This window comes from Rhincodon typus, chromosome 21 (assembly GCF_021869965.1).
Source record: "Rhincodon typus isolate 14 chromosome 21, sRhiTyp1.1, whole genome shotgun sequence".
Taxonomy (NCBI): domain Eukaryota; kingdom Metazoa; phylum Chordata; class Chondrichthyes; order Orectolobiformes; family Rhincodontidae; genus Rhincodon; species Rhincodon typus.
The window spans coordinates 10728191-10751755 of record NC_063352.1 but is presented as its reverse complement, the minus strand read 5'-3'; the positions used below and the strand labels follow the sequence as shown (position 1 = coordinate 10751755).

Here is a 23565-nt window from a genome sequence, read left to right as displayed (position 1 = left end):
ATCTTGAATGTACTCTGAAGTCACATGGCACCAGGTTATAGTCCAAGAGGTTTATTTTAAATTACAAGCTTTTGGAGAGCTGCTCCTTCGTTGTCACTTGACCTGACAAAGGGGCAGTGCTTCAAAAGCTTGTGATTCCAAATTAACCTGTTGAACTATAACTTGGTGTCATGTGACTTCTGACTTTGTTCACCCCAGTCAAACACTGGCCTGTCCAATCTTTGAATATACTTAGTGGAGCATCCACAACTTTGTGATGAGATACCTGTCAATAACTTTGAATGGTCTGAATACATGACTACATACTGAAGATCATTAGATAATTTTGGAAGTATTGTGTGGACTGGTTTGCCAAATCATCAGTGTTTTTTCAGAAGGTTATTTCTTTTTGTTTGATGCACAATTGCTGTATCTGTGGTGCATTTACTTTGATAATGAGATATACTTTTCAATCTTAAATATATTTTGTGTGTTGAATGTAGTGAGTGTCTCTTGGCTTGTGTTCTAAATGGTGATTGCCAACTTGTAATTTGCCTGTGGGGCTTCATAGTTCACTGTTATGCTGGTGGTGATATCCTGTTGGTCCAAACTAGACTCTTTCCCCCTTCACAAGTTCTACTGCTACAATACAAACCCCGAAGACTGTTGTAACAACCAGACTCATTGCCCTTTTCAGTGGCATTTCTGTCACGTTTTTGCTTCATTTTTACTTTAAATTATTTTGGTTGTATGACTGTCTGCAGATGTTGCCTGACCTGAGTTTATCCAGCATTTTCTATTTATATCAGCATGGATTTGTGAGGGGTTGGTCATGCCTCACAAACCTTATTGAATTCTTTGAAGAGGTGACCAAACACGTGGATGAAGGTAGAGCAGTGGATGTGGTATACATAGATTTAAGTAAGGCGTTTGATATGGTTCCCCATGGTAGGCTCATGCAGAAGGTAAGGAGCCATGGGTTAGGGGGAAATGTGGCAGATTGGATTCAGAATTGGCTGACCCTGAGAAGACAAAGGGTGGTAGTGGACGGAAAATATTCAACATGGTGCTCAGTTACGAGTGGTGTACCACAAGGATCTGTTCTCGGTCCTCTTCTATTTGTGATTTTTGTAAATGATTTGGATGAAGGAGTGGAAGGGTGGATTAGCAAGTTTTCGGATGATACGAAGGTGGGTCGCGTTGTGGACAGTGAGGAGGGATGTTCTAGGTTACAAAGGGACATTGATAGGATGCAGAGCTGGGCTGAGAAGTGGCAGATGGAGTTTAGCCCTGAAAAGTGAGAGGTGATTCGTTTTGGAAGGACAAACTTGAAAGCAGAATACAGGGTTAATGGAAAGATTCTTGGCAGTGTGGAGGAGCAGAGGGATCTTGGGGTTCATGTCCACAGTTCCCTGAAAGCTACCACCCAGTTGGATAGAGTTGTTAAGAAGGCATATGGTGTGTTGGCTTTCATTAATAGAAGGATCGAATTCAAGAGCCGTGAAGTTATGCTCCAGCTATACAAAAGCCTGGTTTGGCCACATCTGGAGTATTGTGTCCAGTTCTGGTCGCCTCATTACAGGAGAGATGTGGAAGCGTTGGAAAAGGTGCAGAGAAGATTTACCAGGATGTTGCCTGGAATGGAGGGAAGGTCTTACGAGGAAAGGTTGAGAGAGCTGGGACTTTTCTCTTTAGAACGACGAAGGATGAGAAGTGACTTGATAGAGGTGTACAAAATGATCAGAGGTATAGATAGAGTGGACAGCCAGAGACTTTTTGCTAGGGTGGAGGTAGCTGTTACAAGGGGTCATAGTTTTAAAGTGAGTGGAGGTAGATATAGGGGAGACGTCAGAGGTAGGTTCTTTACTCAGAGAGTGGTAAGGGCGTGGAATGCATTGATGGAGAGGGTAGTGGAGTCGGCCTCATTAGGGGCATTTAAGCGGCTATTAGATCAGCATATGGATGATAGTGTAAGGTAGTGGTGGAGGTTAGATAGACCTTCGGATTAGGGTAAAAGTTCGGCACAACATCGTGGGCCAAAGGGCCTGTACTGTGCTGTTATGTTCTATGTTTAAGAATTCCAGTGTGTGTGGTATTTCATGTTTACCATGTAAACTGCTGCCGTACTTGCAGCCGCTTTTTCATTTCTCATGTTTTTAGATATGTTTTTTGCCTTCCAAATGCTGACAATTTTCCCAGAACTTAAGATTTGAATCCCTCTAATCCAATATCTGCCCCCTGCTATTCTACCAAAGTTAAGTTACCCCTTTTTAACCAGCCTGCAGGCATTAGCACACTTGACCACATCATTCTTCTCCACCAGCCTTTTGCTGGGTGGGACTATATTTATTCAATTTCATTTTTTATCTAACCAGTCCAAGCATGCAAATTGCCTGCCTTCTCATTGTTCATTCAGGTGTGCTGAAAGATTTATTGTGGGCTCCTTGCATTCTGTGCCATTTCTCATAGGTTTTCTTTTTGAATAATGTCTAATTTTCCAGGTGCTTGCTGATGGCCCTCGGGTCTGCATCACAACAATGTCTCTTGGTATCTATTGCGTTTATAAGTCTTCATGACATTAACAGGAAAAGACAGGATAGATAAAGATAAGCTGTTTCTATTTGTTGGGGATCCTAGCAGTGGGGGACATAGTCTGAGAATTAGAACTAGACCATTCAGGAGAGATTTAATAAATAACTCTACGCACAAAGGATAGTAGATCTTTGGAACTGTCGTCCACAAACGGGCGTGGATGCTGAATCAATTGTTAATCTGAAATATGAGAAATTTTTCTTAAGCCAAGATATTGAGGGATGTGGACTAAAAGCAGGTGTATGGAGTTAGGCCATAGATTAGCCATGATCATGACTTAATAGTGGAACAGGCTTAGGGCTAAATGGCCTACTCCTGTTCCTATCAAGTCAGCTATTTTCTTACTAAGTGATGGAGCAAGCTTGGAGCCAGATGGCCTATTCCTGCTCCTGTTATCCTTTAAAGAAGATTCTATAAATACAGATTGAAAGTAATACAAGGGATAAATGCCTTTCATTTACACCCAGTTTATTAACTCAAATTTCCGTACTGTAGATACACATCTATTTCTGTTCTTGGCACCTATTTAATTATAAACATTGATCAATTCCCTTCGGTGGCTGAAATAATTTAATGTGAAGTGTGAAATAGGTATACATGGTTGAAACATAACTTTACATTAAGAATGTACTATCCAGCTTTTATTTCCTATCAAAGGTACCTGTATAATGTGCAGAAAAATATTTTATCCTGTATGTGTCCAGTTACACAGTTACTAGTATTGATACTCTGTGTAAAGTAGCTCATTTTCCATGCCATGTGGTTGGGTTAGGTCTAAAGAGGGATTGCAAATTCCATATAACGTTTAAAATAATTCTGAAGTTTCACGTTGCACTTGAACAGTACCTGAACATCATGACCTAGATTTTCCATTCACACTAGTTGCTGTCCATACGCACTGCTCTTAATGGTAACAATGTAAAACCGTAGCGAGCATCCACCATGCTTTAACCTAAGATTTACCAAAACAATGCACATCTTTAGTTGTGTGGCACAGCTGCCGAAACTTTGCTTTGAAAATCATTAGCATAATCTTGAACAGAAGAAATCATTTGGACTGCTGAAATCACTAATTTTGTCTGATTTTCAGGGATGATCCAGAAAATGACTCCAGTGAGTTACCAACTGCAAAAGATTATTTCCGAGATCTCTACCATCGAGTTGATGTCATCTTTTGCGATAAGACTATTCCTAATGATCCGGGATTTGTGGTCACTCTGTCTAATAGAATGAACTACTTTCAGGTATGTCTGTTAAACTCTAGGTGTATTTAAAAATTAGATTACTAAACTGACCATAATTAATTTAGGCATATTGAACCACTACTGAAAAATGAAGTGATGCCGATTTAGTTAGAAATTCATTTCAGTCTGGTGGGAGACCTTTTCTTTAATTTGGTTCTTGTATGCCATAAGTTCCAGATTTCTAAATCAATTCTGTTGTTACAACTTCTAATTAAAGATCGTGGAGGTGAGTTTGCAGAGCTGATGGAGGTTGTGAAGATGAGAGCAATCTGTTGAGGATTGACAAATGAGATGATCTTTTTAAAATCTCTGTTCTCTGTCTGCATGCCAACATAAATCAGGCAGTGAATAAATGGGACTTGCTGAAAGTCGGAACATAAGGGGAAAAAGATTTTTTGGATGTGGTCAAGTTAGGTTGAAAGATGGGAGACGCCATGGCAGCATTGGAGTGGTCAAGTTTACAAATAAAATTTATAGTTAAGCTTTTTATCTTACAGCAGATAAGGTAAGGCAGCAGTAGAGTCAGGTGTTGATATGGAAGTGGAAGTTGATGATCTTAGTGATGGAGTGGATCAAGGAATTGGAGGCTAATCTCAGGGTCAAACAAAGTCCAAGGTTATGATTGTCCTTAGCCTGACCGTAGCTGAGAAAGGGGTGGGAATTGATAATCCTGTTTTGACATCTCTTTCAGCTTCAAAATATGACATTCCATCAGTAATTTAATATCGTGATGAAGCTGAATGTATATATTGATCTGGTTTAGTCAGTTAACAAGTTTTTAAAAAAAATCCAAGACTCTTCAAATAAAGCGTTCTTGCAAAGACTTTTTTTGAAGAAAGTCTGACCATTGACCTTTGACTTTAGTACGGTTTTAGGTTTGTTTAAATTGTGAATTATTTTGTAACCCTGAAACAGCAAGGGAATATTTGATTTAGATAATTATATTGATTGTTCCCTATTTATTTTTGCAGGTTATTAAATTTTGTGTTTTATAAACCAAAAGTTATTACTGAATGATTTGAAGTTGAATGTTTATTCACTATTCCATGATGCGTGTGTTTTTTCTTTTGGAGCACCGAGTTGATTTTTATAATCCCCACTAAAAGTAAGCAGCTTGTAATCTGATTTTTGTTCTGTTGGTAGGTGGCCAAGACTGTAGCACAACGACTAAATACTGACCCAATGTTGCTTCAGTTCTTCAAGTCTCAAGGGTAAGACTACGTAACTTTCGAGCTTAAATTTATTAGAATTTTTGTCAATGTATATATTTATTTCTCAATCTTGTACACATAGTAGTAATGCCTAAGTAATTATTTTCACATTCTTAGCAAAAGCATCTGGTAGGGTAGTGGAATAAAAATCGTTTGTTTGAAATGGACCGTTTTTCTGGTAATTAATGTCAATCATGCGCCAATTTCAAATGAAGTTTTTGTGCTGTCAGTCTATTCCAGAGGCATAATGTAGAACTAAGTTAAAATAAAATCTTGCACACGCAAGTAACATCGAACCTGTCCAATTCAATTGTTTAAATCGACTGCAGTTTCTCAGTTTCACCAGCGTCACCAAACCATTCGTGGTTCCGACTTCATACATGAGACCATCCACTGCACAAGGAAATATAACGTTCAGTCAAAGGTGATTACAGCTTGACTGTTAGGATCTTTCAATTGATGTGTAAAGGTTCTTTATGTAAAAAAAATGTTGAATTAATCATGATCCAGTTATCAAACCTTTCAAAAGAGAGATCATTTTATCTCTACTTACTCTTGCCTGGACCCCTCATGATTTTACGGTATTCCAATCAGGTCTCCACTCAGCCTTTCCTTAAATAAGGAAAATAGCCCTTTTCTAATCTTCTTTCATAACTAGAATTCATTAACCTGGAACCAATCTCTCAAACCACCTCTGTACCTTCTCCAATGTCTTCGAATCTTTCCAAAGGTGTGTGGCCCAGAACTGGGTGTAATAGTCCAGCTGAGATTGAACTAATGCTTTATGTAAGTTCAGCATAGCGTCCTTGCTCTTTTACTCCTTTACCCTAATAATACAGTCTTAGATGTTCATGTTATATTTAAGTATTTTGAAATTTGTCTGCCATCTATCTGCCCACTTAACCAACTTGTCCGTATTCTTCTGAAATTCTACGCTGTCCTCCTTTATTGTTTACTTTGCTTCCCAGTTTTGTCATTCAAATTTTGAAACTGTCCTGTACAGAAGGTCTCAACTTTTAATTGAATTAAATCCAGATAATGCATGAAATGGAAAGTAAGACTGCATTGTGGACAGGTTCCAAAGGCGATGGTCAAACATGTTGTGATTGAACAGGAGGAGGAGCTGCATTCTGATGTATTTTTAGTGAATGTAATCTGGAATGCTTGATTCCAATTTTTGTCCAGTGGTCTTGCAATCTGAGATACTATTTTTTTTTCAAAAATAGACATTGATATTAACATGCGTACTTTCAAATGCCTAAAATTAAAGAAATTTATTTTTAAAAGTTACAGGGATGGACCTGGTAATCCTCTCAGGCATAATTATGAAGGCACACTTAGAGATCTGCTGCAGTTTTTCAAGCCGAGGCAACCAAAGAAACTCTATTATCAGCAAGTAAGTACTTTTGTATTTGACCCTTTGTTGAAAGTGGAAAGGGCTGAAGGTAAATCTATAATAAGCCTTGTAATTTGCAAATCTAAGTGTGTTTACTTGTACCTATTCCAGAATTAATGTGTTAGATTTATATACCAAATTTATCCATTTTTAAAACTTTTAATAGAATTTTGCTTTACTTCTACGAATTTTTTTAACTGAAAACTGTCAAGTAATGGAACAATTAAGCCTTCAAATTTGTGGAGTTAATGGCAATTGTGCCTTCTCTTTGTAGTTACAGTAAATGTTGGTAATGATTTATTGGAATTTCATTTAGGGCAATTATCAGGAAGTGGTACACACTTTTAAAGACTGTTGCAAGTGTCATGAGCAATTTGATAAGAATAGCCAGAGATTTAGTTTTAAGCTGGTTCAAAGATTTAAGGAACCAAAACAGAAGTTGCTGGAAAAGCTCAGCAGGTCTGGCAGCATCTGTGAAGAAAAAAATCAGATTTAATGTTTTGGGTCCGGTGACCCTTTTCTCAAAAGACTGAGTTCTGAGCAAGGGTCACCGGACCCAAAACGTTAAATCTGATTTTTTGTTCTTCACCACAGTTCTTTGGGTTTTTATCAAAGATTTAAGGCAACGTACAGGGACTACTGTCAAAACTGTTCACATAAGGAGTCTGCTTTCTTTCATCACAGAATCCCCATAGTGTGGAAGCAGGCCATTGGCCCATCGAGTCCACACTGACTCTCCAAAGAGTGCCCCACCTAGACCAACTCCTATATTTCTGGGGCCCTGCATTGCACAAGGCTAAGCCACCTGTCCGGCACATCTTTGGACTGTGGGAGGAAACTTGAGGACCTGAAAGAAACTGAAACAGACGCAGGGAGAATTTGTGAATTCCACACAGACAGTTGCTTGAGGCCGGAATCAAACCCAGATCCCTGGCACTGTGAGGCAGCAGTGGTAACCGCTGAGCCACTGTGCCACCCTAAATTGTTCCCATAGACCTAGAAGAATTGCTCCGCTGGCATTTAAATTTTTTACAACTTTTTCGGTACTCTTCTTATAGGTGTGAGTCTGGAGGCCTTAATAATTGCAAACAAGAAACTTTACAAAATTCAATGAAATTGCCATCTTTTTCAATAACTCCTGACACCACCCCAGAAAAGGTGGAGTTGTATGTCATGAATTTTAAACAGGAGAGAGACCGTAAGTTAAGATATTTTGGGTTTGTGCATTCTCTGAAAAGCATGGGAACAAAAACTCAAAAATAGTTTAAAGAGACAGCTCAGTTTCTTGCAATATTCTTTTAAATTTCGTTATCATAAGTGCTTGGAAAAGGTTTCTTCTAAAACAAAAGTTTGTTTGATTCTGCTATAATCAGTAGTCAGGAAGGGTATCCGATACGTGGAGGCTGGGTAAGCAAATGAGGCAGAAGGGAATGTAGAGCTATTCTAATAGAAGAGCAAGCTGTAATGGAGCACAAATTCTAATTGACTGATTAGGCTGAATGGTCAGTTTCTGTGACAGATGTTCTTTGTAAGGTCATCTTAAAGTATTGCTGCACCATGCACCTTACACTGCAGTGGCCAATGCAGCAATATCTTGTTTACTATTAATAGATTTCTTTTTTGTATAGCTGAAAATGAAGATCACAGACTTTGAAAATAGGCGAAGTTTCAAGTGTATATGGCTCAACAGCAATTATAGGGAAGAGGTGAATATCCATTTCTATGTTAAGATTAATTACTACACATTTTCACAATTATACAGAATGAATGTGCTGTTTAAATATGCTCAGTTTAGCTGAGAGTAAAGTTTTTAGCCCTATGTTTGCAGTCTGTGTCTCATACCATCCTTTGCTTTTGTGCATTTGCTCGCACACGCACATAAAGGTACTTAGTAGATTTTGTGGTACCCGGGGAGAAAAGATCACCAGTAGCATTTTGACAGCGTCACTCCTGTGGAATCCTAAGTACCCTTTCCCTGCTCCACTCCATCTACAAATTGAAAATCCAAATAACTGATCATCATCAAGTTTTGGCAGACACTCTGGTCCAAATCCCTTTAATGTATTTGAATTGAAAATTGAGTTTTCAAAGAAAATTATAGTTCTTCATCAATAACTATAGTTATAATCAGATTGATAGGGTACAATTAAATAAGAAAACTGCAGCCATTATTTTTTGTTCCTGCTGCAACTTCCATTCCTGAGCTAACAACTCCATCCCTCTGCCAGGCAATGTCTAAAATTAAGCCTGTCAGTTTGCACCTTTGGTGTCACGTTCGATCTTGAATGAGCTTCGGACTCTGTATTAGTTCCATTGCTAAGATTGCCTATCAAGTAATGATTTTAAAATTGATCATTGGTTTTAAAATTCTCATCCTTCTTTTCAAATCCCTCGATCTTGGATTTCTTTCAGCCCTGATATCCACATTCCTCTAAATATGACATGAAATCATTTCTGATTTTTGCTGGTTGTGCCTTCAGTTGCTTAGGCTCCAAGCTGTATCTCTTCCTCCTTTCTCCATTCCTTCCTTATTTAAGACACATCTTGAACCTTGATCAAAGTTTTGGCTATCTATTCTCTATCTTGCGTAGCTCTGTATTATGCTTTTTCTAGTGCTAACGTACAAGGTTTTGGGATATTTCATTGTTAAAGGTGTTGGATAAATACAAGTTGTTGTTTTGGCAACCTTTAATAAAGTAAGCATCTGAGAGTGTCAGTAGGAAAAACAGAAACAGGAGTAGGCTGTTTAACACAATCATGGCTGATGGAACACTTGAATGTCTTTTACCAACCGTGTCCCCATTACCCATTATGCCATGGATAATCCACTTCAACCAATGAGTAAGCTTTGACAGCCATCTAGGGCACAGAATTCCAAAGATTCACTACCCTCTTAATTAGGCAGTTTGGTCACCTCTCAATCTTTTGGAACTGTAGAGAATTCAGATCTGCTTTTCCCAATCTGTCTTCATGAGTCAGTCCCGCCATCCTGGGAACAGGTCTGACGAATCTTTGTTGCACAGCTATGGTAGAACATAGAACAGTACAGACCCTTCAGCCCACGATGTTGTGCCGACCTATTATATCCTACTAAGATCAGTCTGCCCTGCATTCCCTACATTTTACTATCCTCCATGTGCCTATCCAAGAGTTGCTTAAAAGTCTCAAAAGTATCTGACTCCACTACTACTGCCGGCAGAGAGTTCCACACGCCTACACTCTGTGTGAAGAACCTACCTCTGACATCTCCCCTTTTCCTTCCTCCAATCACCTTAAATTTATGCCCCCTCGTAGTAGTCATTTCCAGCCTGGGAAAAGGTCTCTGGGTATCCACTCTATCTATGCCTCTCATCTTGATAGTAATATCCTTCCTGAGGTAGGGAGACTGCAGCAGTACAGTGTTTCAGATACAGTCTGACCGAGCTCCTATACAGTTGAAGGAAAACTTCACTACTCCTGTGCTTGTATCCTTTTGTGGTAAAGCCGAGCATTCCATTAGCCTTCCCAGTACTTAGTGCACCTGAAAGTTAGTCTTCAGTGACTTTATTGACCAGGACACCCAAGTACCTTGTCATTTGTACACTTTGCAACTTCTCCACCATTTAATAAGTTATCTGCACATCTGTTTTCCTAACAAGTGCATAAACTCACATTTTTCCACATATTCTGTCTGCCATGTCCTTACTCATTCACAAAGAAAGTATAGTTCTTCGTAAGTAACTAGATATTTATGTCCAAAGCCCCCTGAAAATATTTTCCATCTTCCTCATGCCACATGTTCCCGCTATGTTTTGTTCCAACTGCAGGTTTGGAAATAATTCATTTGGTTCGAATCATTTTGTGTATTGTGAACAATTGGCACCCCAAATACTGATCCTTGCAGTACCCTAATTGTCTTGGCCTGCCAATGCAAGAATGACCCATTTATTCCAACTATTTTCTGTTTGTCTGGCTAATCTTTAATCCATGCCAATACATCGGATATTGTTACATGTACTTTTAATTTTGCTAGCCAACCTCCTAAAAAGACCATACCAGAAACTTTAGGAAAATCCAAATATACTACATCTATTGTTTCCCCTTTAACAATTTTATCAGTAACGCTCTCAAAAAAAACCCAAGTTTATCAAATTGACTTTTAATTTGCAAATCTGTGCCAACTATACCCGATCAGATCATTTTAACCAAATATCTATTTATCATGTCCTTTGTGGTAGCTTCTAACATTTTCCCTTGTGCTGATGTAAAGTGATAGGACTGTGGTTTAAAGTTTCCTTATTGGCAGTGTCTGCTAACACCAGAACTATGGGACAACTGCGTATGTTTGCTCACTCAAACGTTCATGCATAAGGTTCTAGACCCCATTTAGTAGCTTCATGTGCATATTCCACACTGTGCGCATAGAACAGGTGTGACATTGTTACAAGAGTATGGCTGGGTGGGGGGTCTAGTGGGTATTGGGGAAAAGAGGGACCACTTGGGACTTTGTGCTGTACTGGGAGTGTGGATGGAGAGGAGAACGGGGTGGTGGGGGCAGGTGTGTTGCTCTCTTAAATCGTGGGGTGACATTTGCAAACAGTATCCATGGAATTTTGCAAAATGATTATCAATGCACCATCTCCTACAAAACTCAAGTTGTAGTTTATCAGGTTGTGGGAGCATAGCAATTTTCAGCCCCGTTAATTTCTCCAGTATGCTGCTTTTATTAATACTAATTTCCTTCAACTCCTCAATCTACCTAGTCACTTGGATTTCTAATTATGGAAACATTCTTTACATTCTAAAAATTTGCCAATCCTCAGATATCTTAACTAATGTCTTTTCTTTTAATCTTGTACAATCTTTAACTTTGCCAACCACAGTTAACTGACCTTTTTTTGAGTTTTTGCACAAAGAAGAAACATTTAATTGCTGTAAGTTATGGAATCATTCTTTAAAGACTGTTCATTGCTTGTGTACAGCCATGCTTTTTAATGTCTGCCTAATCCAGCTCAGCCAGCTTGTTGCTCAGATTTTCATTATTTCCCTTGTTCAAACTTAACACCCTTGCTTCAGGTTGTACTACACGTTTTCAAACACAACGTAAAATTCTACCATATTGTTGCATTCATCCGTAAAGATTCTATTACAGAAAGATTATTAATTAGCCCTTTTTCATGACAAATGAGATCCAAACTAGAAAACTATGCTTAAGGCATTCCAAACACTCCATGTCCATAGCTTTTCTGCTTTTTCAGTTTACTAAGTCTGTATACAGATTGAAGTTATCAAAGATTACTGTAATTGTGCCTGTTACAAGCTTCTCTCGTCTCCTGATATAAATTGTGTGCCCCACACCAGCACTGCTGTTTGGTCTATAAATAATTAGAACCAATATAAGCTAAGCCTTGCTGTTTCTTAGCTTCACCCAAATAGATTTCACACAATTTTTTTGATTTGCAATCCTCTCTTTCTACTGCAGTGAATCCATTTTATGTTATCATTGTATTTAGAACTGCACTTCCTTTTCTTCCTTGTTTATCCTTCCTAGACGTCAAATATCCTTGAATATTCAGTTTCCAGTTCTGGTTGTCATGCGCCCATGTTTCTGTAATGGTAATTATATCATAACTATTTATCTCTAGTTGTCCCTTTAGATTGTCTCGTTGCGAATACTATTTGCATTCAGGTAGAGTGCCCTTAACTTTTGACTTTTTGACCTTTGGCATTCAAGGTATGTTATATGTTTGACTTTGTTTCAACTGTCTTCTCGTTTCCCCTGCAGTTTTTTCTGCTTCCCGTTACCAACGTAACTCTCTTCCGAATTGATTAACTCCTCAGGTTGCCAACCCCTGACAAACTACTATAAAACAATACCAAAAACACGATGAAATCTCACTGCGGGAATGTCACACTCAGTGTTTCTGGTTTCAAAACGAAGCCTATCTCCACTTCGCTCTTATTAAATTTGCTGCTCCTCATTAAGCACTATGTTCAGAAAACAAGTTCTGATTGTAATGCCTTCTGTTGACCATGATGGTAAAACTGCCATTAGGATTGTCCTCCGGATAGGAGATGAATTCAACACCAACAAGTAGTGAAAAGCAGAAGGAAATTCATTGTAGATAACAAGGTGCAGAGCTGGATGAACACAGCAGGCCAAGCAGCAGCATCATCTTCAGAGGGTCTAGGCCCGAAACGTCAGCCTTCCTGTTCCTCTGATGCTGCTTGGCCTGCTGTGTTCATCCAGCTCTGCACCTTGTTATCGCAGATTCTCCAGCATCTGCAGTTCCTGCTATTTCGGAAATTCATTGTATTATGGATTGAGGGAGTCTAGAATTGGACTGCTTCCTGACTCTGCTCATTTATTTTACCACTGCATATACGTACATTAGTTTTAACAATATAAAATTGGGTCTTTTCTCATAACACAATTTCAGCATGAGTGCAATATATAGGTGTTTCATTCACCTTGTAACAATTCTACCTTTGACCTGTATGTTGCATGCATACTGCCACTAAATCAGAGTGCAAAAATGATTATGTCCAAGCTAGATGGAACAATAAGTTGGGAGACAGCTCAGTGCACTGATCTCTTCTCTTCTATATATTATGGTTATTGGACCAACATGGGTTCCATGACTGTACTGTTTTCTCGTTGTCTTCAGTATCATTTTATTGCTATAAAGGCAAGTGACCAGATCTACATCATCGAGACCATCAACATATATTCCACCAGCTCTTCATCCTTGACTGAGGCTGTACATAATACATCCCCTGCTCACCATAACATTGCAGTATGGGTGTACCCACAAAGACCTCAAGGCATCATCTACCTACGTAGAGGAAACCCTCATTTCATACCTAGAAATGTGGGCACTTGACTCGGTGCTTGTTTCCTTTTTAGTCATTTTTCAATATTACAAACAAAGTTTTTAGCTACTGCCAAAGTATAACCCCGAAATAAGAGTACCCAGTGAACTGGTTTTAATTTTCACTTTGGTGATTAAGTGATGAACATCTAATTGTTGTGCTGAGGAACTAGTTCAAATCATTCTCCACTTGCTCACTAATTGGATGTGAAATGGTAAGATGATTTCAGTTAATTTGAACAAATTATTTTATTACAGGAGATAACACTATATCCAGATAAGCATGGCTGTGTGCGTGACTTGCTGGAAGAATGTAAGAAAGCTGTAGAATTGTCAGAAAAAGGATCCAGTAAACTAAGGTAGCAACTTTATATATTGAATTATTCCACAGACCCCACTTGTTGTAATGACTCCACTATTAATACAGGTTGTGCAGATGAGTAGTAGTGTGCAAGTTTATTCCAACATGTACTCCAGAATTGCATACACATTAAACTCCTTAAGATTTTAAGTTTCCTTCAATGTAATGTCAGCAAAAACCCACGGTATGTTGTGTCAGGATGCACAAGAAAGGCTTTATTTTTGAGCTAACAAGTTTTTTTTTAATGGTATGCACTGCTATCATTTTGAAAAAGCACTTAGCAGTTATACTTAAATCACTAATCCTACAAATTAAGTCCAAGCTGGGTGAGGATTGGCATCAACATTTTTAGGAATATTAAGATATTGCCTTTAACTTTTAAGGTATTTGCCTGATGAGTGCAATATTTGGGTATTAAGTGTAAATCTTTTGGGGAATGAGCAGTGCAAGTATTTAGATTACGGCTAGATTTGTACTTAAACTGCTACCCAGTTCAAGTTGATTCCATATGTGAAAGTGTACAACGTGTCATTTCTAGTGCATAGATTTAAAATGAGAGTTTGGATTTCGGACAACCTATTTTCAGTTGTTTGGCAAGTCGGTCATTGTGGACTCTGGCATTGGAGTGGTCATTTTAGAACGCAGAACTAGTTTAAATTACATGTTAACAACTTGAAAGTTTTTCAGAATTTATATTATGAACATATATATGTTTGCTTTTAGACTACTGGAAATTGTAAGCTACAAAATAATTGGAGTCCATCAGGAAGATGAACTGTTAGAATGTTTATCTCCAGCAACAAGCCGTACATTTAGGATAGAGGTATGTCATAAGTTAAATGCCAGACTATTCTGTGGGACTGCCATGTTTTCAATTAGCAGTTTCCAACTGGAATTTAATGTCTCTTGAATATTTTTCAGGAGGTCCCATTAGATCAAGTAGATCTGGACAAAGAGAATGAATTGCTGATCCCAGTGGCACACTTTCACAAAGAGGTTTTTGGCACTTTCGGAATTCCGTTTTTGCTGCGAATATGCCAGGTGAAGTGTTTAATTCTATGCTGTTTGCCCAGTATTTTATGAGTAAATGTTTGGCTCTTGAGAATCACCTTGTTCCAGACCTTTGAAGTGCAGAACAGTAGACAGTAGGAGTGGAGTACAGCTGTTTGATCCTGCTCCACCAATTCATTTCTATCATCTAACTCAATAACCTGTTCCTGCTTTTCTACCTGTATTCTTTGATCCCTTTAGCTGAAGGTGCTATATCCAATTTCTTCTTAAAACCATTCAATGTTTTGGCCCCGACAGCTTTCTGTGGAATGACATTTCATAGGCTGACCACTCTGTGGGTGAAGAAATTTCTCCTCCTCCGTCCAAAACAGTTAACATCATCCTTAAACTGTGACTCCTGGTTCTGGGCCCCCCTGCCATTAGGGACATAGGACTGGACAGGGTACGTGCAGAATTCTATCAGAATTTCATAGGTTTCTGTGAGATTCCACCCCCCACCCCCACCCCAACACACACCAAACACTCCTCAGACCTCCAGCAATTTCATCCTCACCACTTCAAATTCTCCTCGTGTCTGTCCTTTCATCCCAAGAATCAATGGTGTTCTTTTGCTGCACTCCTTCAGTGGCAAGAACATCCTTCCTCAAATAAGGAAATCAAAGCTGCACACAATATTCTAAGTATGGTTTCACCAAGACCCTGTATAGTTATAGCAAGGTAGTCCCACTCTCTTAGCTTCTTGCTATGCAGGCCAGCATAGCATTTGCAACCTTGACTGCCTGCTGTACCTGCAAGGTTACCTTTGACGTTTACAAAGAACTGCCAGGTCTCTCTGCCCATTCCCATTTCTCAGTATGTAACCATTCAGGTAATCTGACTCCCAAAGTGAAAACTCTTATTTATCGACATTGTACTGCATCTGCCATGCATCTGCCCAATCACTCAGCTTGTCCAAATCATGTTGAAGATTCTGCACCCTGCTTATAGTTCCCCTTCCCATCCAGCTTTGTCTCCTGTGAATTTGGAGATGTTACACTTGGTCCCCTCAGCTAAATCATAAATGTATATTGTGACTAGCTGGTGTCCTCGCACTGGTCCCTGTGGTACTCCACTAGTCACTGCAAACCAGTTACCTATCCATTTCAATGCATAACCCTCCAGTCCCATGTGCTTTAATTTTACATGCTAATCTCTTATGTGGTACTTTTGTGAAAAATCTTCTGAAATTCAAAGTAAACCGCATCCACTGGCTGCCTATCATCAACTGTATGCATTAAATCGTCGAAGAATTCCAGTAGATTTATCAATTATGGTTTCCCTATTGTAAATCTATGCTGACTGTGTTTGATCCTGCCGCTGTTTTCCAAGTGCTCAGCTATTAAATGTGATATAATGGACTGTAGCAATTTCCCTGCTAACGACATCAAGTTGACTAGTGTATAATTCCGGGTTTTCTCTCTACTTCCCTTTTTAAATAGAGGCTTTACATTAGCTACCCAATATTGCACAGGAAAGTTTGAGAATGTTTTGTCTTGTTCATGGGGCTGATTAGAGTTCATGTACTGTGTTCTCTAAATTATTAGAGCGAACCCTTCAGGGAAATTATGAAGCGAATTCAGGCCATGCTGGAAGTTCAAGAGAAGGAATTTGAAAAGGTAAAAGCAGCTAATTTTAGACATTTTTGAGAGCATTTTGCTTGAATTAGATTTGCTTTAAATAAGGTGAGAGTGCAGTAAAATATCCATTGTAGTTAGCTCATCAGTCTGTCTCAAAGACCCAGAAAGTTAATCTTGAGCAAAAACAGTAAATTCAAGTCTGTGCATTCATCTGGTACGACGTTCACTCGTCTTGTTTGGAAGGCCTTTGGTGAATCTTTATTTCTCTTTCCAAGTTCAAATTTGCCATTGTGATGATGGGTCGGCACCAGTACATAAATGAGGATGAATATGAAATCAACCTGAAGGATTTTGAGCCACAGCCCAGTAAGTAGAAAAGAATTTGCAAATTTGTTTACTTGACACTGATGCTGATGGAATTGTTTTGACTGTGTTCATGAATAGATTCCTGTTTTTTACAAAAATAAGCTGTGGGAATACAAGTTTTTTTTTTTCTACAAAAAAATCTACACAGCAGTGAGGGTTACCTTTTTGTGGGAGTTTTATATAAGTGAATTTTTTTGCAGAAGACTGGCCAGTTCCAGATTCCCTACAGTTGACGGGTAAGCTCTTGTGAGACTGAAGATCATTAAAATTGCATCTGTACAAGTGAACATGTGACCTGAGTGCATGAGAATGTCTACTCAAATTAACTGTCATCTCATAGTGTAACTCTGAGCCTGTTAAGTGATCCCAAACCAGGGTACGGTTACACAGCTGATACCAGGTTTTAACAAGTAATGGTTTCAATCGTTTCGTCTGTTTCATGAGGCACTAAAATGCAAGTTCCTTCGGAAAAGACTCTTCATAATTCAATGATGTATGACAAACCCAATTGCAAAACACTTTTCAAAATTTCAGGCATTGCTATTAACAACAAATATGGCATAGGTTTTGTAGTGATCAGCAAAACAAACAAGGATGAAGTGAGAAAAGAACTCTTTCCATTCAGCAAGTGGTTAAGCTTTGGAATGCACTGGATGGAACTGTGGTGGAAGCAGGTTCAATTGACGCATTCAGAAGGGCATTGGATGATTACATGTATAGAAATGTGCAAGGGTATGGAAAAAGGAGGCAATTGGCACTAGGTAATGAAGCTTATTTAATGAGCTGGTGCAGGCACTTTAGGCTGAGTGGCCTGCGCTGTAATATCTGGTTCTGTGAAATTAGAATGCTTTAGAAGATTGAGGGGGGATCTTACAGAAACATATAAAATTATGAAGGGAATAGATAAGATAGAAGTAGAGAGGATGTTTCCACTGGCAGGTGAAGCTAGGACAAGAGGGCATAGCCTCAAGATTAGAGGGAGCAGATTTAGGACTGAACTGAGAAGGAATTTCTTCACCCAGAGGGTTGTTAATCTATGGAATTCCTTGCCCAGTGAAGTAGTTGACGCTACTTCAGTAAATGTTTTTTAAAAAAAGGTAGTTTTTTTTTGAACAATAAAGGAATTAAGGCATACGGTGAGAACACGGGTAAGTGGATCCGAGTCCACGAAAGGATCAGCCATGATCTTATTGAATGGCAGAGCAGGCTCGAAGGGCCAGACGGCCTACTCCTGCTCCTAGTTCTTATGTTCTTTTACTGCAACGCAAATTTTTTTCTAAGATGTTTGGGATGTAAAGTATCTGTTTGCTGTATAAACCATGTAGAGCAGTCTCTCTACAAAATGCTTTCTCCTTTTTTTTTAAACCCCAAAAAAAACTGGGGTCTGGACTCTGGACATGGGCTACAACATAGCCAAGATATTCTATAAGTGATTATAAGAATAAAATAAGATGCTAATGCTTACATCAAGAGATTATTTTTCCTTCCTTTATTGGTCAAAACCCTTGTGTCTTATACAATGTTGTGCTGGATATAGATTTGGGAGTTAGGCTAATGCCTTTCCTGGGTGGACATGTGACCCAAGATGATGCTAGATACTATTAATGTTGAATTGCTGAAGGGATTATGAAGATGAACCAAGCACAAAACTACACTTTCCACAATTTCACAATCACTATTTCACAATTCGCATTGCTTTTCAATGCCAAGACTTACCAATGCAAGATCAGATTGATCTGACCCTGTTTACAATGAAGGAAATTGCTATGAATTCTATCTGCACTGATATCAGTTTGAAAATACTTATACAAGTTCATGGCTGCTGATTCAGTACATTGGTTCTGAATTTCCAAACCAAAGGGGTCTCACTGCTGTTCCATTTGAGTTGTTCCTTGTAAAATCCTACTTCTTCCACCAAGCCTTGGGTCACCTGCCCTAACTCCTAAGTGGCTTGGTGTCCGGTTTCGTCTGAACTTTCTGATGAAGCTCCTTGTATGTTAAAGCAACACTTCTGTTTCTTGCCACCTTTAACATCATTAAGCATCTTGGTGTTTCACAGTGTCAATATTAAGCAAAATATGATATTACTGCACACCACATTAGGATAGATCCAGTGATCAAAAATTTGGTCAAAATTTTTGTTCCTGAATGCCTTGTAGGAGGAAATTGATGTTCAGAGATTTAGATAGTGGTGGATTTTGAAATTAATTGTAAATGAATTAGGAGATCGAAGGGCTGATGGAAAAGTTGGCAAGGTTGAAGCATGGATAGGAGATGTGGATGGTGTCTGATCAAGGAATTGATCAATATAATTGAAATGGGGCAAGGAAGATCATGAGAGATGAAGTGTGGCAGAGGATTAGAATTTTGGAAACAGGAGCAGAACAAGGTGGGATACCGACAGGAGGAATAAGTACCAGAAGATCAGGTGCAAAAATATAAATTGTTGGTGGAACTCGGGCCTGGCAGCACTGTGGCGGGATAAAGCAGAGTTAACGTAACAAATTTGTTGACATTAGAACTGAACATTTCAGTTCTGATGAGTCACCTAACGTGAAATGTTAACTCTGAATTCTCCCTATAGATGTTGCCAGACGTGCTGAGTTCCACCAGCAGCTTGTCTTCATTTCGGATCTCCAGCATTTACATTTCTTTGTTTTATTCCAGAGGATTAGGTGTTGAAGCCAAGTATGATCTGGTGATCATGTCATGCCAATCCAGGAAAAGTGCTGAAATATGTAGCCACTTAGGAGGCATAATTAAGTGGAAAGATATCACACTTCTCCACCCAGTTTTCTGATAAGGCTAGGATATTGATGCAGTCATTACAATAAATTTGAGTAAGCCTTGCCCTTGATGAATGGATGGTTTGAAGCATGATGTATAGTATTGGCAGTGAGAGCTGATCTGTTGACAGAAACAGGGTTAACGGAGTTTCAGGTAGAAATTCTGCAGACTATTTGTTAAGAAATGTCAGCTGGAATATATTGGGGTACTAGTTTAAATTTGTAATGTTATAGCACCACCCTTGATGGGACGATATACCTATAGCTTACGGCACGCTTGTATCATTCTATTATAAATGTGGCAATAGGAATTTGCAGTGGACAGTGCTGGCAGAAATTGTTTCAAATCTCACTTCGAAACAGAGTATGATGCCATAAGTGAATTAAAATGGGGCAGCATATTTACTCTGGAATCAAGATCAATAATACATGAAATGTTTATTCAGTTCAGTCACTGAAACAGTTAATGACAAAATTAAATGCTGAACTATATGCCCAAAGAATGCTGGCAATGTTTCAACTTGAAGTCCTGACCAGATGACAGCTTGACATCAGCTATGGTTGACCAACTGATTTCAAGCTCAGGAGATAATTACTGAAAGGAACTATGAGACTGAGTTATGTGAAATGTTGGAAAAGTATATTCAACTTTTGAAAAGTTTCTTAGAGCAGATATCGTGAAGATGAGTGTTTTTATTTTTATCAGCCAGGAGACTTGACCCAGAAACCCATACCATGTTTGGAGTCTCCAAACCAAACTGGTGAGAAACCTGCAAATATAATTTCTGTTTACAGTTTAAGGAGCCCCATTTGTGTACAAGAGCATTGCTGAAGTTTTGGGTTATTAGTAGGTCATCCTTCCATAGTAGGAAATGGTAGCAACAAAACTATAAAAGCTGTATTTTGATAGCTACCAAGTTATACCATTGTGAAATCACTTTTTTTTTTTAAAACAGAGCATATTTGGTAGCTAGGTCTCTTACCGCTAGTAATATAATTAATCCAAATTTCTACTGTCTTCACTACAGCACCTTTTGCCATTCAAACACTGCTTTAACCTAAAAGCCTGCCAGCTGCAAATCGCTGAATAGATCACATCAACTGTTTTTGATAGTTTATTGTGCAACGGTTTGGTTTTAAATTGACACAACTGTTGGAATATATCTATGCGCATTGTTCTGCAAATACTCCCATGAAGTTCAATGGATATCCCCTGGATGCATTTTACTTTGGAGGTAGTCCCCAGGATCTCCTAGTATGTGGTATGAATAATTGGCTGCTTTGCTTGGTTTTGTTGACACCCATTGTTCCACAGCAGATTTCAATGCTGGAAGAGAAATATACAAATTACCTATTTGAGATATAGCCAGAAAGAAACAGATGGATTTTTTTTTCAAGAAGTATGCAATAGTGCATAACTGGAGTCTGCATCATGGAAGTTTTACAAATGTTTGCTCGACTACTATAGGAGAAAATCGACACTGAAAAACTTCCGGACCAGCTGTATGTGAAGCTCCCCAGGTGCCTTGCTTAGTTTGCGCAGCGTTCCTCACAAATGGTTTTCGTGGTTCAAAGATCTTGCTGACACCTTAATTAGCAGGGGGTGCAGTACTTAATGACTATAAAAATTGTGGATATTGTCACTCAAATTGCATTTCATTCTTGGTGTACAATTTAAGTTACATACAATACAGTTTTAAAATGAGTGTTATACTTAATAGTATTAATGAAAGGATATCTATAACGTTTTTCTGTTTCTGTTCATAGGTAATATGTCCCAGCCAAGGCCATGGTTGGGGCTTGATCACTTCAATAAAGCTCCAAAGAGAAGTCGCTATGCATACCTGGAAAAAGCGATCAAAATTCACAACTGACACTTGTACCTGACTCGTCAGGATTGTGTCTTAAAAAAGTTAATAATTAAAAAGACAGTGTGTGCACCCATTCAACAACAGTAAAAATGAACTTTGGTACACATGCACCTTGTCAGAAGTCTTCAGCGACAGGATTTGCTGCTGATGCTAATTTTATTTTGTTGAGGCTGTTCAGTTTGGCTTCTCTATCTATTGACTGCCTATTTTCCAGATGGAAAGATGAAATGATTTTATCCTCTTGAAGAGCAATGCAGTTGGATGTGAATTCTTGCTTGATTTAAAGTTGAAAAGGTGTTGTGGCCGGAATGTGGCAGCATAGCGAAGGAGCTGAGTAGTAAGGAAACAGCTAGTCATTTGCTAAATGGTTCCATGCCTTTAGAATAACCCACAGCAGATGGCATAGGATTCACATCTCTGGCTGGCTGCTCATTATAGGTGTTGGGAAATTTCACAATACTGGAAGCAGCTAGCATGTTCATGTTTACAGTCATTTGGATAGTTTTTCTTTATTTAGGTAGTTTGGATGAATTCAAAATTTTTGTGAATTTGTAAACACCACCAACTTTCACAGCATTAATAAATGGTGTCTGTACTACATCTTGCACGTTGTTGGCACTTAATATTAAGGAGATGCATTTTTTTTTCTCCCCGCTGAATGTGGTCTTTGATTTTTTTTTTTAAACATGATCCAGGTTTTTGTTCATCCCATACTCTTTGTAGAACACCTTGGCAATAATAATAAATCAGTACTCATTGTAACCTGCCTGGTGCGAGTTTGTAGGTCTGGCTATGCTTGTTTTATTTTGATGCTATGGCCATTAGTACTTCCTAATGGTAACTGGCTGGAGTAGGTGGGGTTTACTGTGCTGCCGGTGGGAAACAATTCTGAAACACAATGGTGGCTGGAAAGGGCAAAGTTGAAAAATCTGAATGTGTTCTCTTTTGTCATGGTGAGATGTGAAAAATTATAACATGACAAACACAGCCTTTAGCACAGAGGGCATGCTCAATAACGTAAGTAGTAAGCTGCTGACTTTGTAAAAATTTTTAAAAAATACAAAAAAAATTGTATATTTAATGATGAACATGTACAATTTAACACTCGAAGGAATAAATTCCCATGGAGGAGTCTGCAGGTAAAGTCACTGATGTTGATATTCATTGCGTGTAGTTTTATTTCAGACTGTTTTTGTTTTTTTTTAAGCTAATTGCAGCAGCGTGTCTAGTTCAGTGCAGTGAAATAGAATCTGCAATTCACAACTTTTTTTCCTCTTCCTTCCTATCTTTTTAATTCACGTAGCAGTGTATGAAATCTTTTCCTGTATATTGCCTTTTTGCTGGAAAAATGTTGTATGTTGAATAAAATTTTCTATAAAAATTGTGTTGTATTTATTTGCTTTGTGTATCCACAAAGATTATTTTGGTTGGTTTTGTTTTTGGTTAAGCATTTCAATCTGGAAAAAGTATGTTCGGATAGATTTGTAGATTTTTTGTAATGGTGAACATTATAAAGTAGATTTAGACCAAAATATGGACTCAAGTAGCATTTTATTTCTCCAATTATTTTTGTAATGGCATAGGGTCACAGATATTAATATCTAGCGATGCTTAAACTGTTTCTCTACACAGTTGGCTGCTTGTGATTACTTGCCAAACTCCGCATTCTTGATGGTGCTATTTACTGAACTGAAACATTACTTTTTTTTTTAAAAAATGTGAAGTTGAAGCTTTTTGTCTTGAACTCATGACTGAAATGTGGGAAGATCAACTTCAGAAAGGAAAGAACAATTTTAAGTAGCATGTGTAGAGAGGGTGCTGATAAGTTGGACTGCAGATGGTATCTAGCAATGCAGCAGAAACTGCTAATTGTCTTAGTTTGACTAAATATCAAACCAGGAAAGTTAACTTGTCAGAATGTGTTTTGTTCAGGGTATTCAGTTTGGCTGGCTGGCTGGCCAGCATTTATTGCCCAACTCCAACTGTCTTTGAGATGATTGCAAACTACCCTTTTTGAACCGCTCCTATTCATGTCATATAGCACTGTGCTGGGGTGCAAGCTCCAGTATTTTGACCCAGCAACAGTGAAGGAATGGTGATATACTTCCAAATCAGGATGAGTGGCTTGGAGAGGAATTTGCAGGGGGTATTTTTTGATCTGTCTGCTGTCCTTGTACTTTGAAATGGCAGTGGTCGTGGATTTAGAAAGTACTGTCAAAGGAGCCTTGGTGAACTTCTGAAGTTCACCTTTCTACTGTGCATGAGTGTAGAGTATATGTTG

At 38.5% G+C, this 23565-nt stretch overlaps 1 protein-coding gene across 2 annotated transcripts in view; it reads left to right on the top strand.

Moving 5' to 3' along the window:
• usp7 (ubiquitin specific peptidase 7 (herpes virus-associated)) overlaps positions 1-22665 on the top strand; it is a 92519-nt gene extending 69854 nt beyond the window's left edge. Inside the window, exons 22-31 of one of the 2 annotated variants that reach the window (XM_048609360.1) lie at positions 3662-3815; positions 4959-5026; positions 6320-6422; positions 8051-8128; positions 13532-13632; positions 14358-14457; positions 14556-14675; positions 16229-16300; positions 16537-16627; positions 21181-22665. In XM_048609360.1, coding sequence (XP_048465317.1) covers positions 3662-3815; positions 4959-5026; positions 6320-6422; positions 8051-8128; positions 13532-13632; positions 14358-14457; positions 14556-14675; positions 16229-16300; positions 16537-16627; positions 21181-21287 — 994 coding nt within the window. In that variant the 3' untranslated portion in view covers positions 21288-22665. Of the gene's footprint in view, positions 1-3661; positions 3816-4958; positions 5027-6313; positions 6423-8050; positions 8129-13531; positions 13633-14357; positions 14458-14555; positions 14676-16228; positions 16301-16536; positions 16628-21180 lie in introns of both variants that reach the window. The other variant, XM_048609359.1, reaches the window with a different exon arrangement.
• Positions 22666-23565: the final 900 nt, after the last annotated feature.